Source organism: Rhododendron vialii, chromosome 11a, assembly GCF_030253575.1.
Source record: "Rhododendron vialii isolate Sample 1 chromosome 11a, ASM3025357v1".
NCBI classification, from domain to species: domain Eukaryota; kingdom Viridiplantae; phylum Streptophyta; class Magnoliopsida; order Ericales; family Ericaceae; genus Rhododendron; species Rhododendron vialii.
In genome coordinates, this window is record NC_080567.1 from 26,526,877 (window position 1) to 26,548,261 (window position 21,385).

Sequence of the window (21,385 nt, forward strand, 5' to 3'; positions counted from 1 at the left end):
AACTTTGGTAGAACGAAACCCACAATTAATAATGTAGTAGGCCGAACATCATAGCTCGGACAACACATCCCTGAAGACATAACGAGGCTAATCCGGAGCCGAGCACCGTAGTTCAGCAATGCCCGAAGCCCTGGCAGCGGGTCTCAACTCGTCCGCTCAAAGCCTCGACTAAAAGAGAACGTCTCGGTTCCGCGACGGCCGAGGCTCGGACAGACGGTCTCATCTCGTCCCTCTCCTGCCGAGGAGTCTCCTTTGACAACCAAGTGCTTTGGCTCGGCCCGTCTCATCACCACGCTTTGCCCCACGCGCAAGAGACGGTTATGCCAAGAGATTTTGATTGGCGCACATGGGGTACTAGCTCATCCCAGAAAACGGTTATCAGATCTTATCAGTGACGTCACGATAACGCCAGCTGACTCGTGCAAGACATGTGCTTGTACTTGGAGAGCAAGCCAAACAAACTCTATAAATATCAAGTGATGCAGCCCTAAAGAGGTACACCTAAACTCACACTCAAACCTTAGTCTTTTGCTTTGCTCTCAGCATATTCTCATCCTCTTCCTGGAGGGCCTTGCAGGGAAAACCTCCGGCCAGGTCTTAGTCGTGCGTTCATTGTGCAGGTTAGGACAAAAATGCTAGGCAACCACCAGACCCACTGAAAAGGAATCCAGATCAAGGATCATGGGCCACACAAATAATTAAGAGGGCAATGCAAATTTTCATCAAGACAATTTCAGAACAGAAATGTTTTTAATTAAGACGAAACCCACAATCGTTAATCCTAGGAATTGTTGATGGTTGCTACTACTTAATCATGTGGCGACCCCACATTTGAATTCTAGTGAGAAGCTCTTATCAGACAGATAAGGGTAGGGAAAAAAATAATCAAGCATGGACCACATACTACTCCATCGGTACACAAGATCAAATTAGAATCAATTTGGGTCAAAGAAGCGAGGACCACCTTTGGCCAATGTGAGCCCTCCGATGTGGAAGGATAGATGAGCTCGACCTCGTGCTACCGTCTATACATCAAAGGCTAAGAAATTAGTAGAGGTGCGCGAAGTGCGCGGAAATTGATCCAAACATTCGGTTATAAAAAAAAATAATAATAAACCATAGGACCACGTACATTTATAGTAGGACTCACAAGATCAAATTAGAATCAATTTGGGTCAAAGAAGAGAGAAGGATCACCTTTGGGCAATGTGAGCCCTCCAATGTGAAGGGTTTTATGCACGCTACTCCATTGGGCACGTGATCTAACTTTTCACTTAATTTTACCTCAGCAATTTTTTTTTTTTTGGGTTGGTAAATAGAAAAAAAATGTTGGGGATTAATATTTAATAAACCAATTTTAAAACGATCCTAATCATTTAAATTACCTTCTATTTGTAGAAAACTCGTACTATATGCATGAAAATTTGAAAAGAATCATATTAAAAACCTAACTCCTATGTTTACTTTCCATTTTTGGTCTTATTTTCCATAATCTATGATGACACAAAATTAACAATCTAGTCAAGTTGTTCTAGGTGGAACAACGATCTACTCCTTCATGTCAAAATAATAATATAAAAAAAATACGACGTCTTCGATCTTAGTTATTATGTCGCAAGGCATTTCCTGTCGTAAAGAATCAATCTCCTAGAATTGTAGATAAGCATGTCGAGGGTTACAAAAATGCACAAACTTCGATGGTCAAATACAAAATCGCAAACACCTAAGTTATCCAAATAAAATCACCGGTCCTATTCCGCATCACATAAGCGACTACGTATTAACCATCTGCTGAGATCATCTAGATTCATTAAAATGCTTACTTGAAATAAATTTCCAGATTAATTTATGACCAAATCCAAGGCTACAATAAAATTAATATCTGATCTGTACTCATCAGCCAATGGTGTCATTAAATTCAATTTTGTTAAATAAATCAGAAACTCTGTTGACACATACATTTTGCACACATATTGTGCACAGATTACTATGTGCAGCCCTCCACAAAAATGATCCAAGCCATTCATTAAATGTAAAATATCTTTTTAAGGACCTTTGAGTGAAAAATCAGCTCAATCCGATATCTATAAATGTTTGATTAAATCATCTAACTTTTCATTATTCTAATATATGAATAAAAAATTAAGCGATTGTATCGAGCATCTATAGGTATGGAGTTGAGCTGATTTTTTCCGGAGGGCCTTTTAAAAAATATTTTACATTTAATGAACGGCTCGGATTGTTTGTGTGAAACCCACAGTGGACCCAACTCACTGATCTGTGCATGATATATGTGCAAAATGTCTGTGTTATTAGCAGCTCAATAAAGCCCGTCCAAAAGGAAAGTCGTCTCGTCTCTTCCATTGGACTCCCAATTTAATACTGCACTCCTCCACCTCACCCCATAACCAAAACAAAAACAGCAGGCAACTCTCTCTCTCGCTCTCTCTCTCCTCATTCAAATCTCTCTCTCTCTCTCTCTCTCTCTCTCTCTCTCTCTCTCTCTCTCTCTCTCTCCTCGCGTTAGGTGCTGAGCTGACCGCTTTCTCTTTGTATTCATTCTCTCTCTCTCCTCCCCCACCGCCCCCACCCGAAAACCCTACCATTTCGCTCTAGGCATTGCAGATCTTCTTCACCTTCCTTCTCGCTCTACTTTTTCTTCAATTCAAAAAACCCATAGGAATCTGGAAACTAGAGCTTCACAGTCGACCATGTCCTGGTGAGTGTTTTTTTTTTCAATTTATTGATTCTGTTCACTGTTTGAACTTTCTTCGTTTTCAAATGCTAGTATACACCCTCGCGACATGCGTACATAAAATGTTCGCTTTATGTACGTATACTATATACATCATACAGGTGCTTGTTTGCTGGTATTTGAAAATGTTCAGTTTATGATTGAAGTTTAGATGCATACTGGTTTTCTTGGGGAAATTTGGGTTTTTTATTTTATCTTTTTGTAGTTGGATGTATGGGATGGGACCCCTCACTCTTTCAATGGTTGTTGAAAACTAGGGCTTTTTGAGAGACCGCTGATTGTATAACTGAACAATGAAGAGGGGGGAATGAAACCCTAGCTTTTCATGAGCCTTGTTGAAGTATTGCTGTTTGGATTGACTTTGATTGGTTAGAGTTTGATGCTAGGGAAATTGTTGAAATTAAATTACTGACAGTGCTTTGAAACAAAAATGAAAAATCGTAATAATCATGTACGGGGATAGACCGAGTCAAAAAAATAGGTACATAATTTGGCGTAAGATGTAGGGCGGTCCATGGTGTTACAATCATATAATGTCCTGAAGCAGTTATTGCATGTGAAGGAATCAAGGATTAATGAACGACTCCAAAATTCAACCCTGGTCCTGGCAATTTTTGTGGCGACTAAGAGGTCTAAGATGATTGAGGTTGGCCTTAAAGATATGTTGATATTTATAAGATGGAGAGAGTGGTATGAAAGCACTTTGAAGTGAAGAAAAAATGAAGTGTATTTAAACTCCAATGCCCTTGGGGGTTATATAGACATGTTGATGGGTATTGCCACTGGTCATTTCTTGCGGTGAGGGTTCCTCTTTTAGGCTCATTTAGTGTTCATGTGAGTGAGCAATGTGGGTGATCAAAGGTGTGAATTCCTTAAAGGGCAATGTATGATCATTAAATGCTTATTTTCATTCTCCCTTTTATAAAGGCACACTGATATCTTAGACCGTTGTTGCAGACGTTTCAACTTCCTGTAAACCGTGAAGTGATTTTGGGGGTCAATGAGAAAATGGATGTTGAGAAACGATCTTCAAGGGGAGGTTTTCTTCAGTTGTTTGACTGGAATATCAAATCCAGGAAGAGGCTGTTCTCAAACAAGTCTGAATTACCCGGTACAGATTTTCTTTGAATCCTTCTACATTGTGAACTTATGTATCCCTCTCTGTTTCTTCCGTCTTTTTTTTTTGATAATTTTCCTCTGTCTTCTTTTTGTTTTTTGTGTGTTGATTGTACTGTTAAATTATTCATTGTTTAATATATGGCTTTTGGCATTTGACTGCAGAAGGCACAAAGCAAGGCATTGAAGATGTTGCAAATTCACTGACATTATGTCCTCCGTTTGTGGGTTTCTTCTCCTTCTCTCCACTTTCTATTTCTCTCTGTGTGTGGGTGTTGATTTAGTTCCTTCTCCTATTTACTAATGCACAATGTAATTACTGTGATGATTATCTTGTTTATTATTGCTATATTTTCAGCTGGAGGTGCGTGAGAATGGGCCTGGTCCGAGAAGCAAAAGAACTATTGATTACAATTCTGCTTCCTCAGTGACAAGTGATGATGGATACGGAACTAAAGCACCAGGTGTTGTTGCCAGGCTTATGGGACTGGATACTTTGCCTACTTCAACTATTTCTGAACCCTGCTCTGTCCCCTATTATGAATCTTCTTTTGATAGAGATTCTTTTTCCCAAAGGAGTACTCTTAATTTTCACATTGAACGTCATAATGTAAACAGCCTTCCAAGTGATGAAATTTCAAGGGATCTTGCCGAATATAGGCTACAGAAGGCACAAATTCGGCCAATTGAGAGGTTTCAAACCGAAACATTACCCCCCAAATCAGCTAAATCCATTCCAATCACCCGCCATAGGCTGTTGTCCCCTATTAAGAGTCCTGGGTTTATCCCAAGAAACAATGTGACTTACGTAATGGAGGCAGCTGCCAAAATGATCGAGCAAGGCCCTCCATCAACAACCAAGGGCAAGATGCCATGTGTCAAGCCCTCCTCAGTTCCTTTGCGAATTCGCGATCTGAGAGAGAGAATGGAGGCTGTACCGATAACATATGGGCCTGAAGCAACTCGGAGGCCCAAAGATCCCATTTCTCTCAAGTATAGTAATGGACAGGATATTGGAAAGCACCGCAGTGGATCTGAGGATGCACAACTCTACAATGCTTCTGTGGCTTCCAGAAAAGAGAGTTCTGACAGTTTGAAGAATAAGGGGAAATCAGTTTCACTTCCAGTCCAAGCCAAGGTCAATGCGCAGAGAAAAGAGGGATCGACTTCAAGGGGCAATAGAAACTCAGTCAACCAAAAGGAAGGAGGTGAGCTTAAGCTGGAACGCCAAACAATTACGCAAAAAAAAGTGCAGAAGAGGCCTCCTATGAGCAAGACTTCTGATGTGCTCAAGCAGAATAACCAGAAGCAGAATTGTGTAGCCAACAAAGACATAGTGGCCTTGAAACCCTCAGTATCGAACCAGAAAGACAGAAAAATTCCATCGAGCAATGGTTCTGTCAGACCAAACAAGGCCTCAAATAAGGTTATAAACTCTACAAATGGATCCAGGAAGATGAATGGCGTGGCAAAGGATACTGGGAATGAACTTCTATCCTCAAAAACAAAGACTTCTCCTCAGAAGAAACAGTCTGTTCATAGAGATAATCATTTTGAAGAAAGTATTGCTAAGAACATATCAATAAGTAAAAGTGGAAGGTCTGTAAAATGCAATGTTTCAAATGATGGTTACTTGAACTGGGATGCAGTTGACAAGAAAAGTGGCATGGACGTTGTTTCATTTACATTCACATCTCCCGTCAAGCGATCAGCACCTGGGTCCCAGGCCTCTGGTCAACTCATGGATGGGAATGCCCGCATTTTTACTGATTCTTGCGACGAAAGTGGCCCACATGACCTGAAAAATCCAACTTCATCTTTACTGGGCTTGAACGTAATTGGTGGTGATTCTTTGAGTGTCCTCCTCGAGCAAAAGCTCAAGGAATTAGCATCCATAGTTGATTCATCGAATGGTAACCCGGTCAAAGATGGGAGTGCTTCTTGTTCTGCATTTAGTTTGCAGGATTCTCTGTCCACTCTCAATATAACTAACACCACAACAGTTGAATCTTACAATGAACTTCATATGCATAAAGATAAATTGGGCCACCCAGATGATGCTAATTGTGCTTCAGTTGATGCTCTTCTGCTCAAAGCTAACCAAAAGTTGCAGGTATTTATCATACTTAATACTTCGTCTGCTGCTACTTTTTTAATCTGAATGTTACTGCCTTTCTTTTTTGTGGCAACTTCATGAGATTATCAATGGCATCTAGATTTTTCCATCAAGGTGAAGCACGTTACAATTACTCGTTCAAACTTGTGCTGAAATGCTCACATTAGAGCCAAAGGTTAATCATTTCACATTTGTTTCCCATGATGGAAAACTAACCTGTTCTAGCTCATTCTTCATTTCCTGTTTTCAATTTTATGCTAAATTTTTCTTTATTTTGCTGAATTTATTGTAGAATGCTCTGAGATGTCACAACATACTACTACAAAGGCCAAGGCTTTTGCATCTCAGATGCATATTTCAAGCATTTAGGCTCCCTTGGACAAACTTTTTGGTGTCTTTTTGCCACCATCTTTTTGGTTGTTTTCTCTTTATTTTTACGAGATTTGGGTATGATTTTTACGTCACATCGTTCGTCTCGACTAGCGGAATCGGAAAATTACAAAAATATAGACCAAAGTTGGAAAACATTCACTAAAGACGACGACGCTAAATGTAATACCCCAAGATTTGGGAGAAGTGAGTTCTTAGTCCCACATCAGAAGTCTACATAGGTGATCTTGGGCATATAAGAAACCTTGTGGGTTACTACTAGTACCTTGTGCTTAAACTTTAGGGCCATGTGGTGTGGCTTGTGGATCAAAAATTAAGATACTGGGTCAATGGTCTGTTTGGGGCATTACAGAATGGTACCCATGTACACGGCCATGTGGGTTATGGCACCCGTGAACAGACCCGGGGAAGGCCGTGGTGACTTTGGTCTCTAGGGAACAGACCCAGGGGAGGCTGTGGTGACCCTAGTGCTCAACCCCTCGCGCATAAAGGTGGGGAGATTGTAATAGCCCAAGATTTGCGAGAAGTGAGTTCTTAGTCCCACATCGGAAGTCTACATGGATGATCTTGGGTATATAAAAACCTTGTGGGCTACTACTAGTACCTTGTGCTTAAGCTTTTGAGCCTTGTGGTGTTGCTTGTGGATCAAAAATCAAGATACTTGGCCAGTGGTCTGCTTGAGGCGTTACACTAAAGACTCTAAAATACACCAAAAAGTTTGTCCAAAGTGAGTCTTACTCATCGGCAAATAGTTCACTAGATACATATTGAGTTGTATGGTTACTCCAAATAGGTTGGCGTATTGTGTTGGGACACGGGGTCACGCTGAAATTCATGGCATGTCCCTAAATTTAGTTCATTGTTTGGAGGGCGACATGCAGGAGGCACGGCGAGGGTAGATTTGTAATATGTTTTTAAAACAAAGCAGAAGTTTCAAACTAAGCATTCCCTTTGCCCGTTTCTGTCCTAGACTCTTTTTTTAGTGGGTAAACATGTTACTACTGCAAATATTTGGGTTGTAGTGTAATTAAGTCAGTACAACCTATCCTAACACATATGGAAGCCAAAAATGAGGAAAAAGAGTTGTTGAAACCCTAGATCGAGAATCAAACAATCGAAGCTCTTCTCTCATTGATGGAATCAGAGAGAGAGAGAGATCTTATCAAGTTAACCCTAGATTGAGAATCAAACAATCAAAGCTCTTCTCTCATTGATGGAATCAGAGAGAGAGAGAGAGAGAGAGAGAGAGATCTTAGCAAGTTAGCATGTATATATCTTACCATGTACGTATATAACAGTGTATGTCTTCATCGTGTCACCTGCTGTCTATGATGCACGAACACGGACACCGACACGGGGACACGGGAATTCTAAAAAAATGGGGACACAGACACGGCGGGGGACATGCTATGTGTATATTTATTTTAATTATAGTTTGACGCCCAGAAATTTTTAAAAAATTACTATTTGGCCCCAATTTTTTTTTTAAAATTACAGTTTGACCCCCAATTTTTTTAAAAATTACAGTTTGGCTCCTAAAAAATTTCAGTTTGGCTCCTGCCATGTCCCCATCAGTGTCCCCAGCCGTGTCCCCCTAAAAAATTTATATTAAATTATGGGACACGGTGACACGCCACATGGCATGTCTCATACGTGTCCCTGAGGTATCCCCGTCGTGTTCCCGTGTCCGACACTGCGATACTTCAGCCTTTAGAGGTGTCGGTGCTTCATAGCCTGCCGTGTCCGTGTCCCAAATTTTTAAAAATTCCCGCTATCCTGTGTCCATGTCCACATCTGTGCTACATTGGTATCCAATGAACGTGATTTTTCATATGCTGGAAGAACTTGATGAGCTCTACAAAATGAATAGTTCTGATCATTGTTGTGAGCCCAAGATGGGCCGACAGAAACCCAAGCTGGACTGGACTGGACTGGATGGGAGGCACATTGCACGGGACCTGAGTCGCCCCAAAAAATACATGCAGGACTTTGAGATAATATGATGCTGGAAATAATTAAATGGTGAAAGAATATGTTGCCCAACCATCGAGGGGATGAAACCAAGGAATTAACCTTACGTTCATTTCTCTGTTCCCCTGGTATATGAATGTGCACAAAATAAAGCATGTTCTGATATCCTCGAACAATTACGTGATCATTGCTCGCTTGGTACACTGTATTTAATGAAGTATTGAGTACTTAACTGTGAACCCACTTGTCATGTACTTGTTTAATTTTCTACAACTGTTATTCAACTTTCCAATTCGTTTTATTCTTCTCCAATTCTCTTTGATGACTTTAGGAATTGGAAGCGATTCAAGGGCAGAGCACTAGCAGCAACACCAGTGATTATGGCGAAGATCTTCACTATCGATTTCATAGTTTACGTTCAAATCATGAACCCTCTTGCTCAGACACAAGTTATGAGTCATCAGAAAGCAAAACCAGTTCTATTGCCAATGGTAAAGTACCAAATTTTTATCCATCATTGGTTTATTTCTTTACAACAAGCAAATATGATTGACAATTTTGAGTTCCTAAAAATATCTTGTCAGTTGAATAATCATATACAAGAAAACTAAAGATGTTTTGAATAAGTAGGTAGAAATTTTCTGAAGGGATTTTAGGGTTATGTCCACGCGTGCAGCCGTGCACGCACACACCCAACACACACACACACACACAAAAAATGAAAAAAAGAAGAAGCTTTGACCAGCATGGAGCTTAGGGTGATGACAAGGAGTGAGGATAAGGAGCTATGAATCTCTGTAGACTGTGAATTGTCTGAAAATGTTTTCATAATGTACACGTTTTCCTTCTGTTTGTCTTGTAATTGCAATAGAGGAAAATGCCACACATACCTCAGGAATCAGGGTTATCTGCCATATTCACTGCAAATAATGCTTGTAGTGTTAGAATGCAAATATTATGTCTATGCCAAGTATGCAAATGAATGCCCTAATAAAATATAATTTCAGGTTCCCAGCAGAGTATATCCGCTGAAGCTTATGGAATTGGGGATAGTATATCAGCAACAAAGTGCCAACCAGTGGTAATAGAAACAGAGTTATCAGATTCGGCTTCTTCCACATCAACTGCATGCAGAAATGGAAAGAATTCTTCTACTCCATTTGGTTTGACAGATCTCAAGAAATCTTCAAAGTGGGAAGTAGACTACATAACAGAAATACTTAACTATTCAGATCTGAGTGTCGAGGATATTGTGTTCGGCCGGATCAACAAGGCAATAACGCCCAATCTGTATGATCAGCTGGAGAATCGGCGTACTGGATGTGATGAAAATTCAGAGGAGGACTTCAATCTAGGACGACAGGTTTTGTTTGATTATGTGGGTGAAAATATGGAACTAAAGGGCGAGCGGCTGTTGAGTGGAAGCTGGAAATCATGGTCTAAATGGGAAATGCTGTTTCGAAGGAAGGGGTGTTTGGCAGCGGATTTGTACCGGGAAATTTCAAGTTTGACCAGCATGAGCGAGTTGATGGTGGATGAGCTTGTTGACAAAGATATGAGCTCATGGCATGGGAAATGGGTAGATTTTGAAACCGAAGCTTTTGAAGAGGGTGTAGAGATTGAGGAAAGGATACTAACTTCTTTGGTTGATGAATTGGTTGCTGATTTGTTGATCTGAACTCTTTTTTTTTTTTTTTTAAACAATTTAGAGGCTGTATCCTTGGGCAGGGCAATTTTGCTTATGGAAATATTTGAACCCTTGGCTCAGTCGAATTGGTTACATAAAGTTACCTTCTAAGAGCCCTTTTGGGTTTCAATCCAAGTTAGGACATTTAGGTGGACTGTACAAGTAAACCATATACAGACATGAAAGGGTGGATACTCATTCTTTATGTTCATTTTAGCCTCTTTTTACCTCATTACAGTTTTGAAACCCAAAGCATAACCAACCTTGGAATGAAAATCTCAATGTTTCCCTGGGAAGCTTCAAAAAAGAGTTTAAATTGGAACTTCCCTTTATAAAGGGATTCCCTAAATGCCCCAACCAAATGTTCGTACTCCTATTTAAAGCATTTTAATTTGGACTTTTTGTTGAAGCAGTTAAACCTTGCCAAGGATGTCTGTAGGGAGCAATTCGGTGTTTTTACCCTCTTGATAACCGGATGTCCGACCATCTTGAGTGCGCCCCGACTAATTCTGAGACCTCATAAACCCTCCAGTGGTCTCAAAATTTGAAATATGCGGCCTTCATGAGATTCAAACTTGTGAATGATCAAGTAGTTTCTCTATCAGCCAGCCTGAGATATTTAAGGTAAGCATGGGGTTGAGATCTTTGAAGCCCATCTCTCAGCTTTCAGGAGCGTCCACCAGGCTGGACCAGAGGCATGGAAGAAAAATTGGTCCCATTTTTGCAGAAAGACTAGATGGCCCACAGAAGGTGTAGTCTTAGCCCACCCTACTAAACCAAGGGCTGGGCCTAGTCAAGGAGTTATGGAAATGGGCCAGGACCACAGGGGATTCAACTGGATTATGCTAAGATCAACCCGGGCCCCCTCTAGTCAAATTTCCATGCCTAGGTTTTTTTTGACAAAAAAAAAGAACATTACCTAGGTTTTTTTTTAATGTTTTTTTTTTGTCATACATACGGTATACATCAGCGGATTAACGGAGTATTAGTATGTTAATCGGTGGGGGTTCAAAGGCTATCCATAGCCCTTAACCCCAAACATTATCTAGGTTAAACACTTGAAAACAGTGAAAGCAACATTGGCATTACAACCATCTTCTTAATTTGATGCTTTCTGTTTATATAGATTGCACCTTCAAGTTCTTAGTCACATGACCATGTTTGTTTTGAGATTTTGGGTAATGAGTTGAAAGAGATAGATAGACAAATGGCAAAAATAATTGAGCGAAAATTTATTGGGCATCTTTGTACAATATTGTCCGCTTTGGACGCCCAAAGCCATAAACTTCCTTATAAGTCACCCATCCCTAAACTACCCCAGGTTGAGCACGTTTAACTGTCAAATTCCTTTGCGTTTTGGCCCGCCCTCACAGCTTTTAAAATGCCTTGTACAAGTAAGAGAGATCTTTTCTTATAAATCATGACGTGCCTCCTCCAGTCCGGATGAAGCCTGTCATCCTGCAATACCGCCGGCCACCAGAAAGCGGGGTGTCACAATCTACGAATACCAAATGCCAATACGAATAATTCTTCAAAATAGCCTTCGCTTCCGCTCTCAATTCTTGTTTTGCGCTAGTGCTCATAATTCTCGCATTCACGAATTTTAATTGTTGGATAAATTTTTTGAAAGACTGTGATGCTCGCACTCCCACAATTGCACCGCATCTGTTCGTGCACATTATGTGACTTAGCTTCCGACTATAGAATTATCAATCTCTAAAAACACATATCATCAATATGCTGCTTGCAGAAAGCCCATTGGCCTGTGACATTTTCTCTGTCACAACTTTGTATTCCTACACTCATGTCCTTTTCTTTTTATTTTCCCCATTATTCCCCTTTCTTGGGCACAGGAAAACTGAAAAGAGGCACTGTATTCTGTAATAGAATATTTTTATATGCGGTTTACTTTGTACTGATTCAATCCTTAATTAATTTGGTTAGCAAGTTATAACTATTAATTAGTACTTAATTAAGCCTCGTATTATCTGCCCAAAAAGTCATAAAAGAGGTTAAATACTGTATACCAAAGTTGCTGGTGCCCCTTTGTGTACGAGCCAATAAGATGCCAAACTTGTTTGACTTGCTCGGATCTCGAGATGATTAAGGGATGGGATTGATTTGAGGAAGCAAGCGTAAAAAAGAGTGTTGTACCCGATAATTTTTCAATACAGGAGATGGTACAGGAAGGAATGGTGGGTGACATCACAGATGAACAAAATGCAGGGGGAACGTGCACTCTCTCTCTCTGATTTGCAATTAGGCTCCATTGTACTTTCCCATTTTCCAAGCCCAATATTCACTCCTTCTATCAATGTTACCCCACACCTTTCTTTCTTTCTTTTTTTATAATTCTTTTCATGTTACTGAAAGATATAGGTTAATCTAAACGTTTAAGTATCCAAAGCCCTTATTAGCCACTAAAATCATTTTTTTTTGGATTCCCAAAGTTAACTAGGACAATTATTTTATGGATGTATTTATCAGCTTGTTCTCCCACACAAACGCTGGCACATGCATATAGTACTTCCTTATGTCATTTTTATCGTATTTGCTATTGCATAAAAGACTAACGACAAGATAAGTAAGAAGTATGTGGCTACACACCAAATAGATTATTGTTAATGAAGTTGCCTAACGTTATGGTAAAATTTGTACGAGTGTATGTGGATGTATTTATGCTTTTAGATGCATAATCATTGGTGCTTTCTTTCAGACATGTCTGCTTAATTTTGTGATGTAACACATAATGTTGGTTTCTTCTTGACCTAGCACATCAAAATCAAATTCCATTATTCCAGAAATAATAATTACAAATAACGACAAAACAAAACAATATGACATGTTGTGAGGAGAGGTAAAATAAGTGAGAGCCAAAGAGAGATAAATACAAGTCCAGATATTGTTGCCATAGGGATTGAGAATCGAACCGATCAGCGAACAATCCTATTCCAAACAAACTCTAAAGTAATGTCCATAAAAATAGGGGTGCTATTAGTAACGAGACCAAACTATAGGGGGTACTAGAGCAATTTCACTGCAACAGATGAATCAATCACATGATCCAGTACGAAGATCTGAAAAGACAGCAGTGGCATTGTCGATAAAAACGCAGATTTCCAAGGTCACTTTCCTTTCTCCACAAGCCTCCTCTCCTCAGTCCTCGCCATCCTCTTTCTATTTCTCCCTCATCCCCATTATCACCTGAGCCTTCCAACTCCGTCATCTCTCTCTCTCCTCTCTCTCTCTACGTGGAAGAGAGCCGCGAAACAACCACCACTGCCGCCGCCACCGCCACCGCCACCGCCTTCCACGACCTCAACATGTACTCCCCCGACATCGACAGCACCTGCTCCACCCCTTACGTTAGCGCCCCGTCCAGCCCCGGCCGCATCCCCGTCGTCGGAGGCGGGGCCGGAATAGGAGGAGGATTCTTCTACAGCGCTCCGACGAGTCCAATGCACTACATGCTCTTCTCTCCTCCTGCTCCTCTAAACGCGACGCCTCCCGCTTCTGGAGCCTCGGTCTCCGGCTCGTCGTTCGAGTTTGACTTCTCGGCTAGGTTTGCGAACGCGGGGCCGGCGTCGGACGGCTCGATGATTTCGGCAGACGAGCTCTTCTGTAACGGCCAGATCCGGCCAATGAAGCTGTCCACGCACCTGCAGAGGCCTCAGGTGCTCGCTCCGCTGCTGGATCTGGACGAAACCGAAGGTATTGTATTGTAAACCACTAAATCGTATGATAATTCATCTCAGAATGGTTAAAGTGTTGGAGAGAAGAGTAATGTCGTTGTTTTTATGTTCGTAACTCTGTGAGTAGGCCTTGTAAATGAATCGATCAGGTCAAGTTCGAGCTCGTGTTCCCTTGTTAACAGTTCGTTTCAGGTCAATTTGTTGAGTAAACAAACCGCGTTTGGACGTCCTTTTGAAGCTCGTTTAGCTTTTGAACAGAGCTAGAACAAGTTATTGCTCGGCTCGTTCGACATATAATCTTTAAAAAGTTAAAGATACACCAGACCGGTTTGTGACTTAATTAAAGCTCGTTTTAGGTCAATTTTGTTTTGCAAATAAACTAAACTCTGTTTGGAATCGTTGGAAAGGAAATGAAAAGGAAGGAAAATAAAAGAGAAGAAAAATGAGAGGAAAATGGGAGGGATAGTTTACTATTTACTAACATTTGAAATCCATATTTTCTTTACTCTTTCTCTTCAAACCAAACAATGGTCTAACCAAACAATACAATGGAAGGGAATTTTTTTTTAATTTTCCTTCTTTTCCTTTCCTTTCCATGGTTCCAAACAGAGCCAAGTTTGAACATCTTTTTAAACTTTGTTAAGCTTTTGAACAGACCTTGAAAAAGTTATTGATGGACTTGTTCCACTTATGATTAAAAATTTAAAGATATGGCAGACCAGTTCGTGATGGGCTTGATTAAAGGTCATTTGGTAAATAAGCTAAATAAGTTGAGTTCGAACATATTTTTAAAGCTTGTTAAATTTTCAAATTAAACTTGAACAGTTGAGAACAATCAATTGTTTAGCTCGTCCGGCTCGTTAATCGGCTCTACTCGTGAGATTCTAGGTCATGATTTTGCATTATTTTCACTGGATATGATATGATCTCGCCATTGGCACATTTTTAAAGCTCGTTAAGTCTTCTAATCAACTTTGTCCAATCAACTGTTTGGCTTGCTCAATTCATTTATCGGCCCTACTCGCGAGGTTCTAGGACAGGATTTAGTATTACTTTTACTGGATATGATATGATCTCACCATTAGCTCGTCTAGATGTGATTAATTTGTGAGATAATATATGAGTAATGTCAAGTATATATTCTCAACAGACGAAGGTGAGAACTTTCTTAGAGGACGAGATGTGAAATGGCGGGACAGATCTCTGCGTCGGAGAACCAGATCTATGTCGCCGTTGAGATCCTCTCCGTTCAGATGGCACGAAAGCTACGGCGTAGAAGATCAAAATGCCGACAAAGAACAGAGCAGTAAGGGAGAAATCGAGATCAAGGAGAACGAGGCTGAGGCGTCGAGCGAGACGACGCCGTCGGCCTCAGCTTCCTCTTCACGGTCGTCGTCGGTGAGCCGGAGCTCGAAGCGGTGGGTGTTCCTGAAGGAATTTCTCTACCGTAGCAAAAGTGAAGGAAGGAACACTAATCAGAACAGTCATAAGTTCTGGACTTCCGTTTCGTTCTCGCCGGTGAAAGATAAGAAGGTTCCGGTGAATTCCGAGGGCAGTAGTGGTGACGTGGAGAAGAAGGCGGCGAAGCAACAGGGTGGAAAGGAACCGAAGAAGGCCGCAGCGTTGGCGGGAGTGGGCGGAGGAGGAGGGAAGCCGTCAAACGGACTGGGGAAGAGGAGGGGGGCATCGGCGTCGGCGCACGAGTTGCATTACAAGGCGAACAGGGAGAAGTCAGAGGAGATGAGGAAGAAGACGTTCTTGCCGTACCGGCAAGGGTTGCTTGGGTGTTTGGGTTTTAGCTCCAAGAGTTATGGTGCCATGAATGGGTTTGCTAGATCCCTCAACCCAGTTTCATCAAGGTAATATGAATAGTAGTACTAGCAGTAGTAGCAGTATAATGTGTATATTTTTGTTAGTAGTATCTTATCACCCCAATGTTAAAATTGCTATGTATTGTGATGTACCTCTCCCTGTATTGGGTTATTAGTTTGGAATGGATGGGGATTCTCCCTTTTTTTTTTAGATTGGAGAAGAGGAGTGAGGTTTCCCCCATTTGATGGATCTGGTTTGGCCATTAATGAAATTTATGGGATGGGATGTTTTTTTTCCCATTTTAGGTGTATAAAGTTGTATACTTCTATAGTAAAGCAAGCTTATGGTTGCACTGAATGTCTATCATGACTTGTAAAGGGGCTGGCGTTTATCGGAGAGGTACATTGAAATTGACTTCAAAGGAAGTAAAACTGGTTAGAATTTAGGTTTGTTGGATACCACAAAACTCGATGTCTTAATAGAGCTCGTCGAACGGAACGATTTTATGTAGCCGATCTCAATTGATTGAGGGCGGAGATGGTTCGGGGAAATGCCTTGGAACAGTTATCAAAATGGTGAGTTTGCACTTCCTTTCATGTCACTGGTTTCTTCTACTATTTTCTAATCAGTGTTTGGAGTTCATAAATGTAAGATCTAATCATCTAACCTCCACCCCGGTCCCCCGCGGATGCAGTGCACATCAGGTTTTTTTCTTTTGTCCTCGGGAACTAGCACATCCATCACACTCTTGAATTATTGTACTGCAGTGTGAGTAAAAGAGATTGATTTCGTTGGCTGTTCAACTTCTCTCATTTGGACCGGAGGATGCTGTACCGCGAAAAGAAAACAGCAATGCTACACAGATAGTTAGTTGAATCCGAAACAGTCGGCCGTACATGGGTTTCACACGGCAGTTGAGGGGCTCAATCGAACGGTTTTGCTCGCATTTGTGTTCGAATTTGTGCACTACTATCTGCTATCTATAGAATTTTTAACATAGGCTTGTTCGATGCTGAAAGGTAACGGGCTCGTTTGATAATCCTTACTGATTAAGGAGTAGGCTTATTTTTTTATCTGTCCTTAAATCTTTCTTATTTTGACTCCAAATACATACTTAGAAATAAACAAGGGCTTTCGATCCAAATCTGGAATTGATTGAAGCTGAAAGCTGTTAGGTATCAACAGTCAACTTTGTTGGAGTAACTAACTCTAAAAATAAATCAAGTGTATAGTGTGGTCTCAGAATCTAGATCCCACGCGGATGGGAGATTAGGAATAAATCGGGTATAACGAACAATGTGGGGCTATAACAAATAGTAGGTGACTTAAAAAACTAGTAGTAATAAGTTTGTTTTTGTGGCCTAGTAGTAGTACTCCTGTACACATTTCTTTATGGGTCCCTTGTTATCTTAAGCATTGAATCATGTGAAAAATCCTAGATAGGGTCACCTTGAGACATGGACTTAAAGACTAGAAAATAATATGATCCAGCTTTGGTGTTTCTATATTTACATGGTATTTTTCCTTATTCCCATCCTTAAGACATTGATCCAACGACTCGAAATGCATGACAATAACTCTCAATTGTTCGAGCGAGCTTGTGCGCGCCTCGACTAATTATGAGAGACCTTACACACTGCCCACTTGCGAGGGTTCCAATTTTAAGGCAGAGTAAAGCTCTGAATGGACTGGACTGGCTCCAAAAGAGACGATGACATCTAAGATATTTTGAAACCTGAGATCTTAAGATCGAGCAAACTCTTAAGTCTCAGACCTTGACCACTAGTCAATCCCTTGGGATTGTGGGATAGAACATGCTACCCAATAGAGAAGTTGATAACACTGAAAAAGTTTCGAACATAAAACCTTAAGGATGGAAGTTCCATACATATATGGATCACTAGGCCGACGAACACCTTGGTGTTTAGGAGTAGAAACATGTAGCCCAACAGAGGTTAGAAACTCTAGTACTCCTGTAAAAAAAAATATGACTACGAGCTTCTAAAGGAAATGTCAAGGTGTCAATTCCTGTAATGTATATATATATATATATATATATATATATATATATATATATATATATATATAATATAAAAAAATTCCCCCTTGAATGAGAGTTTTTGGTTACATACTTGTCTCTTTAACGCGTTTATTAGTCGGGCTCAGTATGACTACGAGCTTATGTTCAATTCGAAGTTATTCACAATTTCACACACTTCATTTCCTACCCACTCGTAGTTAAAAAAAAAAAAACAAAAAAAAACAAAGAACATGTTTGTTGCTCCTAAAGATGCTCTTCTAAATACATACAGCCCAATTGTGTGTGATTTGAGGGGTTGACAATTGTGCTTTTCGAAGAAAAACGTACTGTATATAGATCTGGGTCATCTTCTAACAAGTTTAATAGGAATAATAACAAAATTATAGTACAAGTGTACAACCATGAGAAACGGTTACCTAGGATACGTATCCTCGAAGGGGTAAATAAATAAACAAAATACTACTACTACTAGCATGGTTTTAGGCGTATTGGATCTCCTAACTGTAGCATAGGTTAATCCCAACGGGGTTGGCCGGATGGTTGCGAGAAAACAATAAGTGTTCTTTCATGAGGTCACAAGTTATTTCTATGGAGGCGAAACTTTTCAAACTTTGGGGCCACTGAGGGTTATACCGGATCGTTACTTTCATGGTCCCAGAATTCGTCAAGGTGCGCGCAAACTAACCCAAACATCCAATTATAAAAAATAAAAATAAAAAACTGTAGCACAGGTTGTGTTACAATGGAAAAAAGTTACTGTTACCAATTTTGTTTTGATTATCGAACCCCAATGATTTGATCCACATGATCGATCTAGGCACATTAATAACCATGTTAGTTGTGTTTGTAGCAAGGTCCCCATGACCCACGATTTACAAGGAAGGGGCCTCCATGCCTGACCACCAACTGCAAATCTAAAGGACCTTTTATCTGTTTCTGCTTGTACGTATTCTTCTCGGACCAACCATTGATAGGGGCGGATCAACAAATATTGATTGGAATTTGGAGGGTGTTATCTAGGAAAACAATAATTCTATGGGAACCGACCGCTCATGCGCTGAAGGAGCACAAATCGGCCAGGGCCCTATTTTCGAGTCCCATACAAATTATTCGAACTATTGATCATTAATTTTAAAATGTTTTTTCGAATAGCCTTGTAAAAATCAGTTCAACCGGATAATTGTAAGTGGAGTGTTGCTACAGGTACCGAAATTGGGGGACCGAAATCGGACCGACGGCCGCCGGCGGGCCGTCTCTGGCCACCGGACGGCCGATCCGAGCCGTCCAAAAATTCTAAAAAAAAAAACCGAGGGGGCCTACGCGGGAATCAACGTCATCCGAGGTGTGTAGGGTGCTTGATCGGAGCACCCCTTTTCGTGTGTATATTTTTATACACACGAAAAGGGGTGCTCCGATCAAGCACCCTACACACCTCGGATGACGTTGATTCCCGCGTGGGCCCCCTCGGTTTTTTTTTTTAGAATTTTTGGACGGCTCGGATCGGCCGTCCGGTGGCCGGAGACGGCCCGCCGGCGGCCGTCGGTCCGATTTCGGTCCCCCAATTTCGGTACCTGTAGCATTTTTGTTGTAAGTGTTTGATCCAATGTGATCGTTTATTTTGAATATAAAATTGGAATATTAGATCAAGCACTTTCAGTTTTCTCATTGAGCTGATTTTCCGTAGAACCCTCAAAAATGATGTAAAATTGTACAATGTGAGGCAATACAGAGTCCCACGAGGGCCACAACGGCGTGGTGCAAGAAAATAATTTCCTTTGTGCGAGGCCAAGAAATGAGAGAATCTTTCATAGTAATCCTTTAAATACTACTTTGCCTGATAGAGATAATAGTGATCTTTTTTTTTTTTTGATCAGAGAGATAATAGTGATCTGAATAACAATAAATCTCAAGACCCATGGAGTACTTGAAACGATCCAAACTTTTTTCACTAGCAATACTGAAGTACTTGGTATACAACGTTAGGAGTCCGCCTGCTGAAACCTTCTCTCACCCCAACACTTTCACTCACTTTTTTCTCTCTCTAAATTTGAGCCGTCCAAAAATGCAATGGACGGTTTAGATGTGCCGAGCGGGCACCACGTGGTATCCACCCGGCACTGAAAATTTATCCTGCTTGAGACCCATATAGATAGATATCTTCGAGTACAGTCCATATCCTATGAGACCCATGCAATGGACGGCTCGTATGAGCTGGGTGGGCAATACGTGGTACCCGCCTAGCACTGAAAATTTATCCCTGCTTGAGACCCATACAGATAGATATCTTCGAGTACGGTCCATATCTTATGAGGGATCCTTTATTTTGTTCAAATGCGGACCTCCATTTTTCCGATCAAATTTCGATAATCCGAACAGTTCAATGTGTTCAGAACATGATTTTAAGAGTTCTCGCGTAAAATCAGAAAAAAAGAGTTCTCGCGTGAAATCAGAAAAAAAGAGAGACCGAGAAGTACTTCATTCGAGCATTTTTTCATTGAACTGTTCAATGAAAATTGTTCGGATGAAGCACTTTCTGATCCTTTTTTTGCAAATCGCGAGGGACCCTTAAAATCATAAGCTGAACACATTGAACCATTTGGATCATTAAAATTTGATCGAAAAAAAGGTCTGCATTTTAACAAAATAAGAAATCCCTCACTGAATCCGTGGTGTCTTTAGTATTCTAGCATGGATGTCTATATAAACAGTGACCAGTTTAGATCTTGAGCGCTGGGGGAATTGGCCCACGTGGTCTAGGAAAAGACCCTTATTAGGTATTAATACAAGGCCCCAAAAGATCCACAATTGCAAAAGGGCCCCCAGCGAACATTAACAACTTCAAATTGAAAGGAAGTTTTATCAAGTAATTCTTGTTGTATCTTCTTTGGGGGGCCAAGCCTTGTGATGCATGTGTACAAACTAGACGAAAGAGATGGTTGTTTAGGATTTACTTTTTTATTTTGTTTCTTCACAGAAATATGGGAAGTTAGGGGACCATGAGAAGTTGATGATTGTCCTTTTTTGGTTGTTTTAGATCTGTCATTGATTTCAATGATTTGATTTGCCTTTTGGCAAGTGAGAAGGCAGATATGCATATGAGATAGGGGCGTGGGAGGCTAGTGACCTCAGTTTTATGGGCCATGGTGTCTCCTAGACATTGAAATAAAAGAGGTTTGACGAAATATGATGACTTGATAGTCACTTAATATTTCAATTGCAAAGTGTTCCGGACTAAATTGCGTGCGCTTCGAACTAATTCTTACAGCCACTCTCACAGCAATTTCACACTTTTATGCGTGAGGTGAAATGACCCCAAAAATTGCTATCAATGAAAATCGAATCTGAATCCCAAACTAAGACCACGTGGCCAACCTTCGGGTTGATCCCATGCAATTGTTCCCATTCCCTAAATTCTTCTGGATTCTTCTCTCCTTTTCCTATTCCATTTCTTTATATGGGTAAATTATCATATCACTTCAACTTATCAACCAAAAAAAGAACAAGAAGAAAGACCACCTCTTCCAAAAGCAAGTAATAAGAAAAAGGTTCTCAATGTGATTTTCCATTCCTAGGACTAGGAGCTGTGCTGAGAGAGCAAAATATTAAATAACCGTTCTTTAGCCTCTCAATGGGACGGCCATTCATCTAAAATTTAGGACTAGGAGCTGTGCTGAGAGAGCAAAATATTAAATAACCGTTCTTTAGCCTCTCAATGGGACGGCCATTCATCTAAAATTTAGGACTAGGAGCTGTGCTGAGAGAGCAAAATATTAAATAACCGTTCTTTAGCCTCTCAATGGGACGG

At 40.6% G+C, this 21,385-nt stretch overlaps 2 protein-coding genes across 5 annotated transcripts; both read left to right on the plus strand.

The window, feature by feature from the left end:
• The first annotated feature begins 2,353 nt into the window (after positions 1-2,353).
• Positions 2,354-10,246, plus strand: LOC131307571 (uncharacterized). Of its 4 annotated transcripts, XM_058334159.1 has the most exons (7): positions 2,479-2,719; positions 3,713-3,866; positions 4,037-4,095; positions 4,230-5,792; positions 5,835-5,984; positions 8,680-8,839; positions 9,356-10,246. In XM_058334159.1, the coding sequence occupies exons 2-7, from the start codon at positions 3,764-3,766 to the stop codon at positions 10,024-10,026; spliced, it is 2,706 nt and encodes a 901-aa protein (XP_058190142.1). In that variant the 5' UTR covers positions 2,479-2,719; positions 3,713-3,763; the 3' UTR covers positions 10,027-10,246. The 4 variants fall into 4 exon arrangements, with proteins under 4 accessions (XP_058190141.1, XP_058190139.1, XP_058190142.1 ...); XM_058334158.1 differs by having other exon boundaries at positions 2,354-2,719; positions 4,040-4,095; positions 4,230-5,984; XM_058334156.1 differs by having other exon boundaries at positions 2,355-2,719; positions 4,230-5,984.
• A 2,709-nt stretch (positions 10,247-12,955) lies between these two features.
• LOC131308307 (uncharacterized) lies at positions 12,956-15,853 on the plus strand. Its single transcript, XM_058335212.1, has 2 exons — positions 12,956-13,746; positions 14,878-15,853. Exons 1-2 carry the CDS (start codon positions 13,359-13,361, stop codon positions 15,588-15,590), a joined length of 1,101 nt encoding a protein of 366 aa, XP_058191195.1. The 5' UTR covers positions 12,956-13,358; the 3' UTR covers positions 15,591-15,853.
• Positions 15,854-21,385: the final 5,532 nt, after the last annotated feature.

Excerpts from the sequence above, each read along its gene's own strand:
- LOC131307571 (XM_058334156.1), top strand. The coding sequence starts at position 3,764 with ATGGATGTTGAGAAACGATCTTCAAGGGGAGGTTTTCTTCAGTTGTTT. Across the intron at positions 4,096-4,229 it reads TGACATTATGTCCTCCGTTT|CTGGAGGTGCGTGAGAATGG; the intron begins GTGGGTTTCTTC and ends CTATATTTTCAG. Across the intron at positions 5,985-8,679 it reads AAGCTAACCAAAAGTTGCAG|GAATTGGAAGCGATTCAAGG; the intron begins GTATTTATCATA and ends TGATGACTTTAG.
- LOC131308307 (XM_058335212.1), top strand. The coding sequence starts at position 13,359 with ATGTACTCCCCCGACATCGACAGCACCTGCTCCACCCCTTACGTTAGC. Across the intron at positions 13,747-14,877 it reads GGATCTGGACGAAACCGAAG|ACGAAGGTGAGAACTTTCTT; the intron begins GTATTGTATTGT and ends TATTCTCAACAG.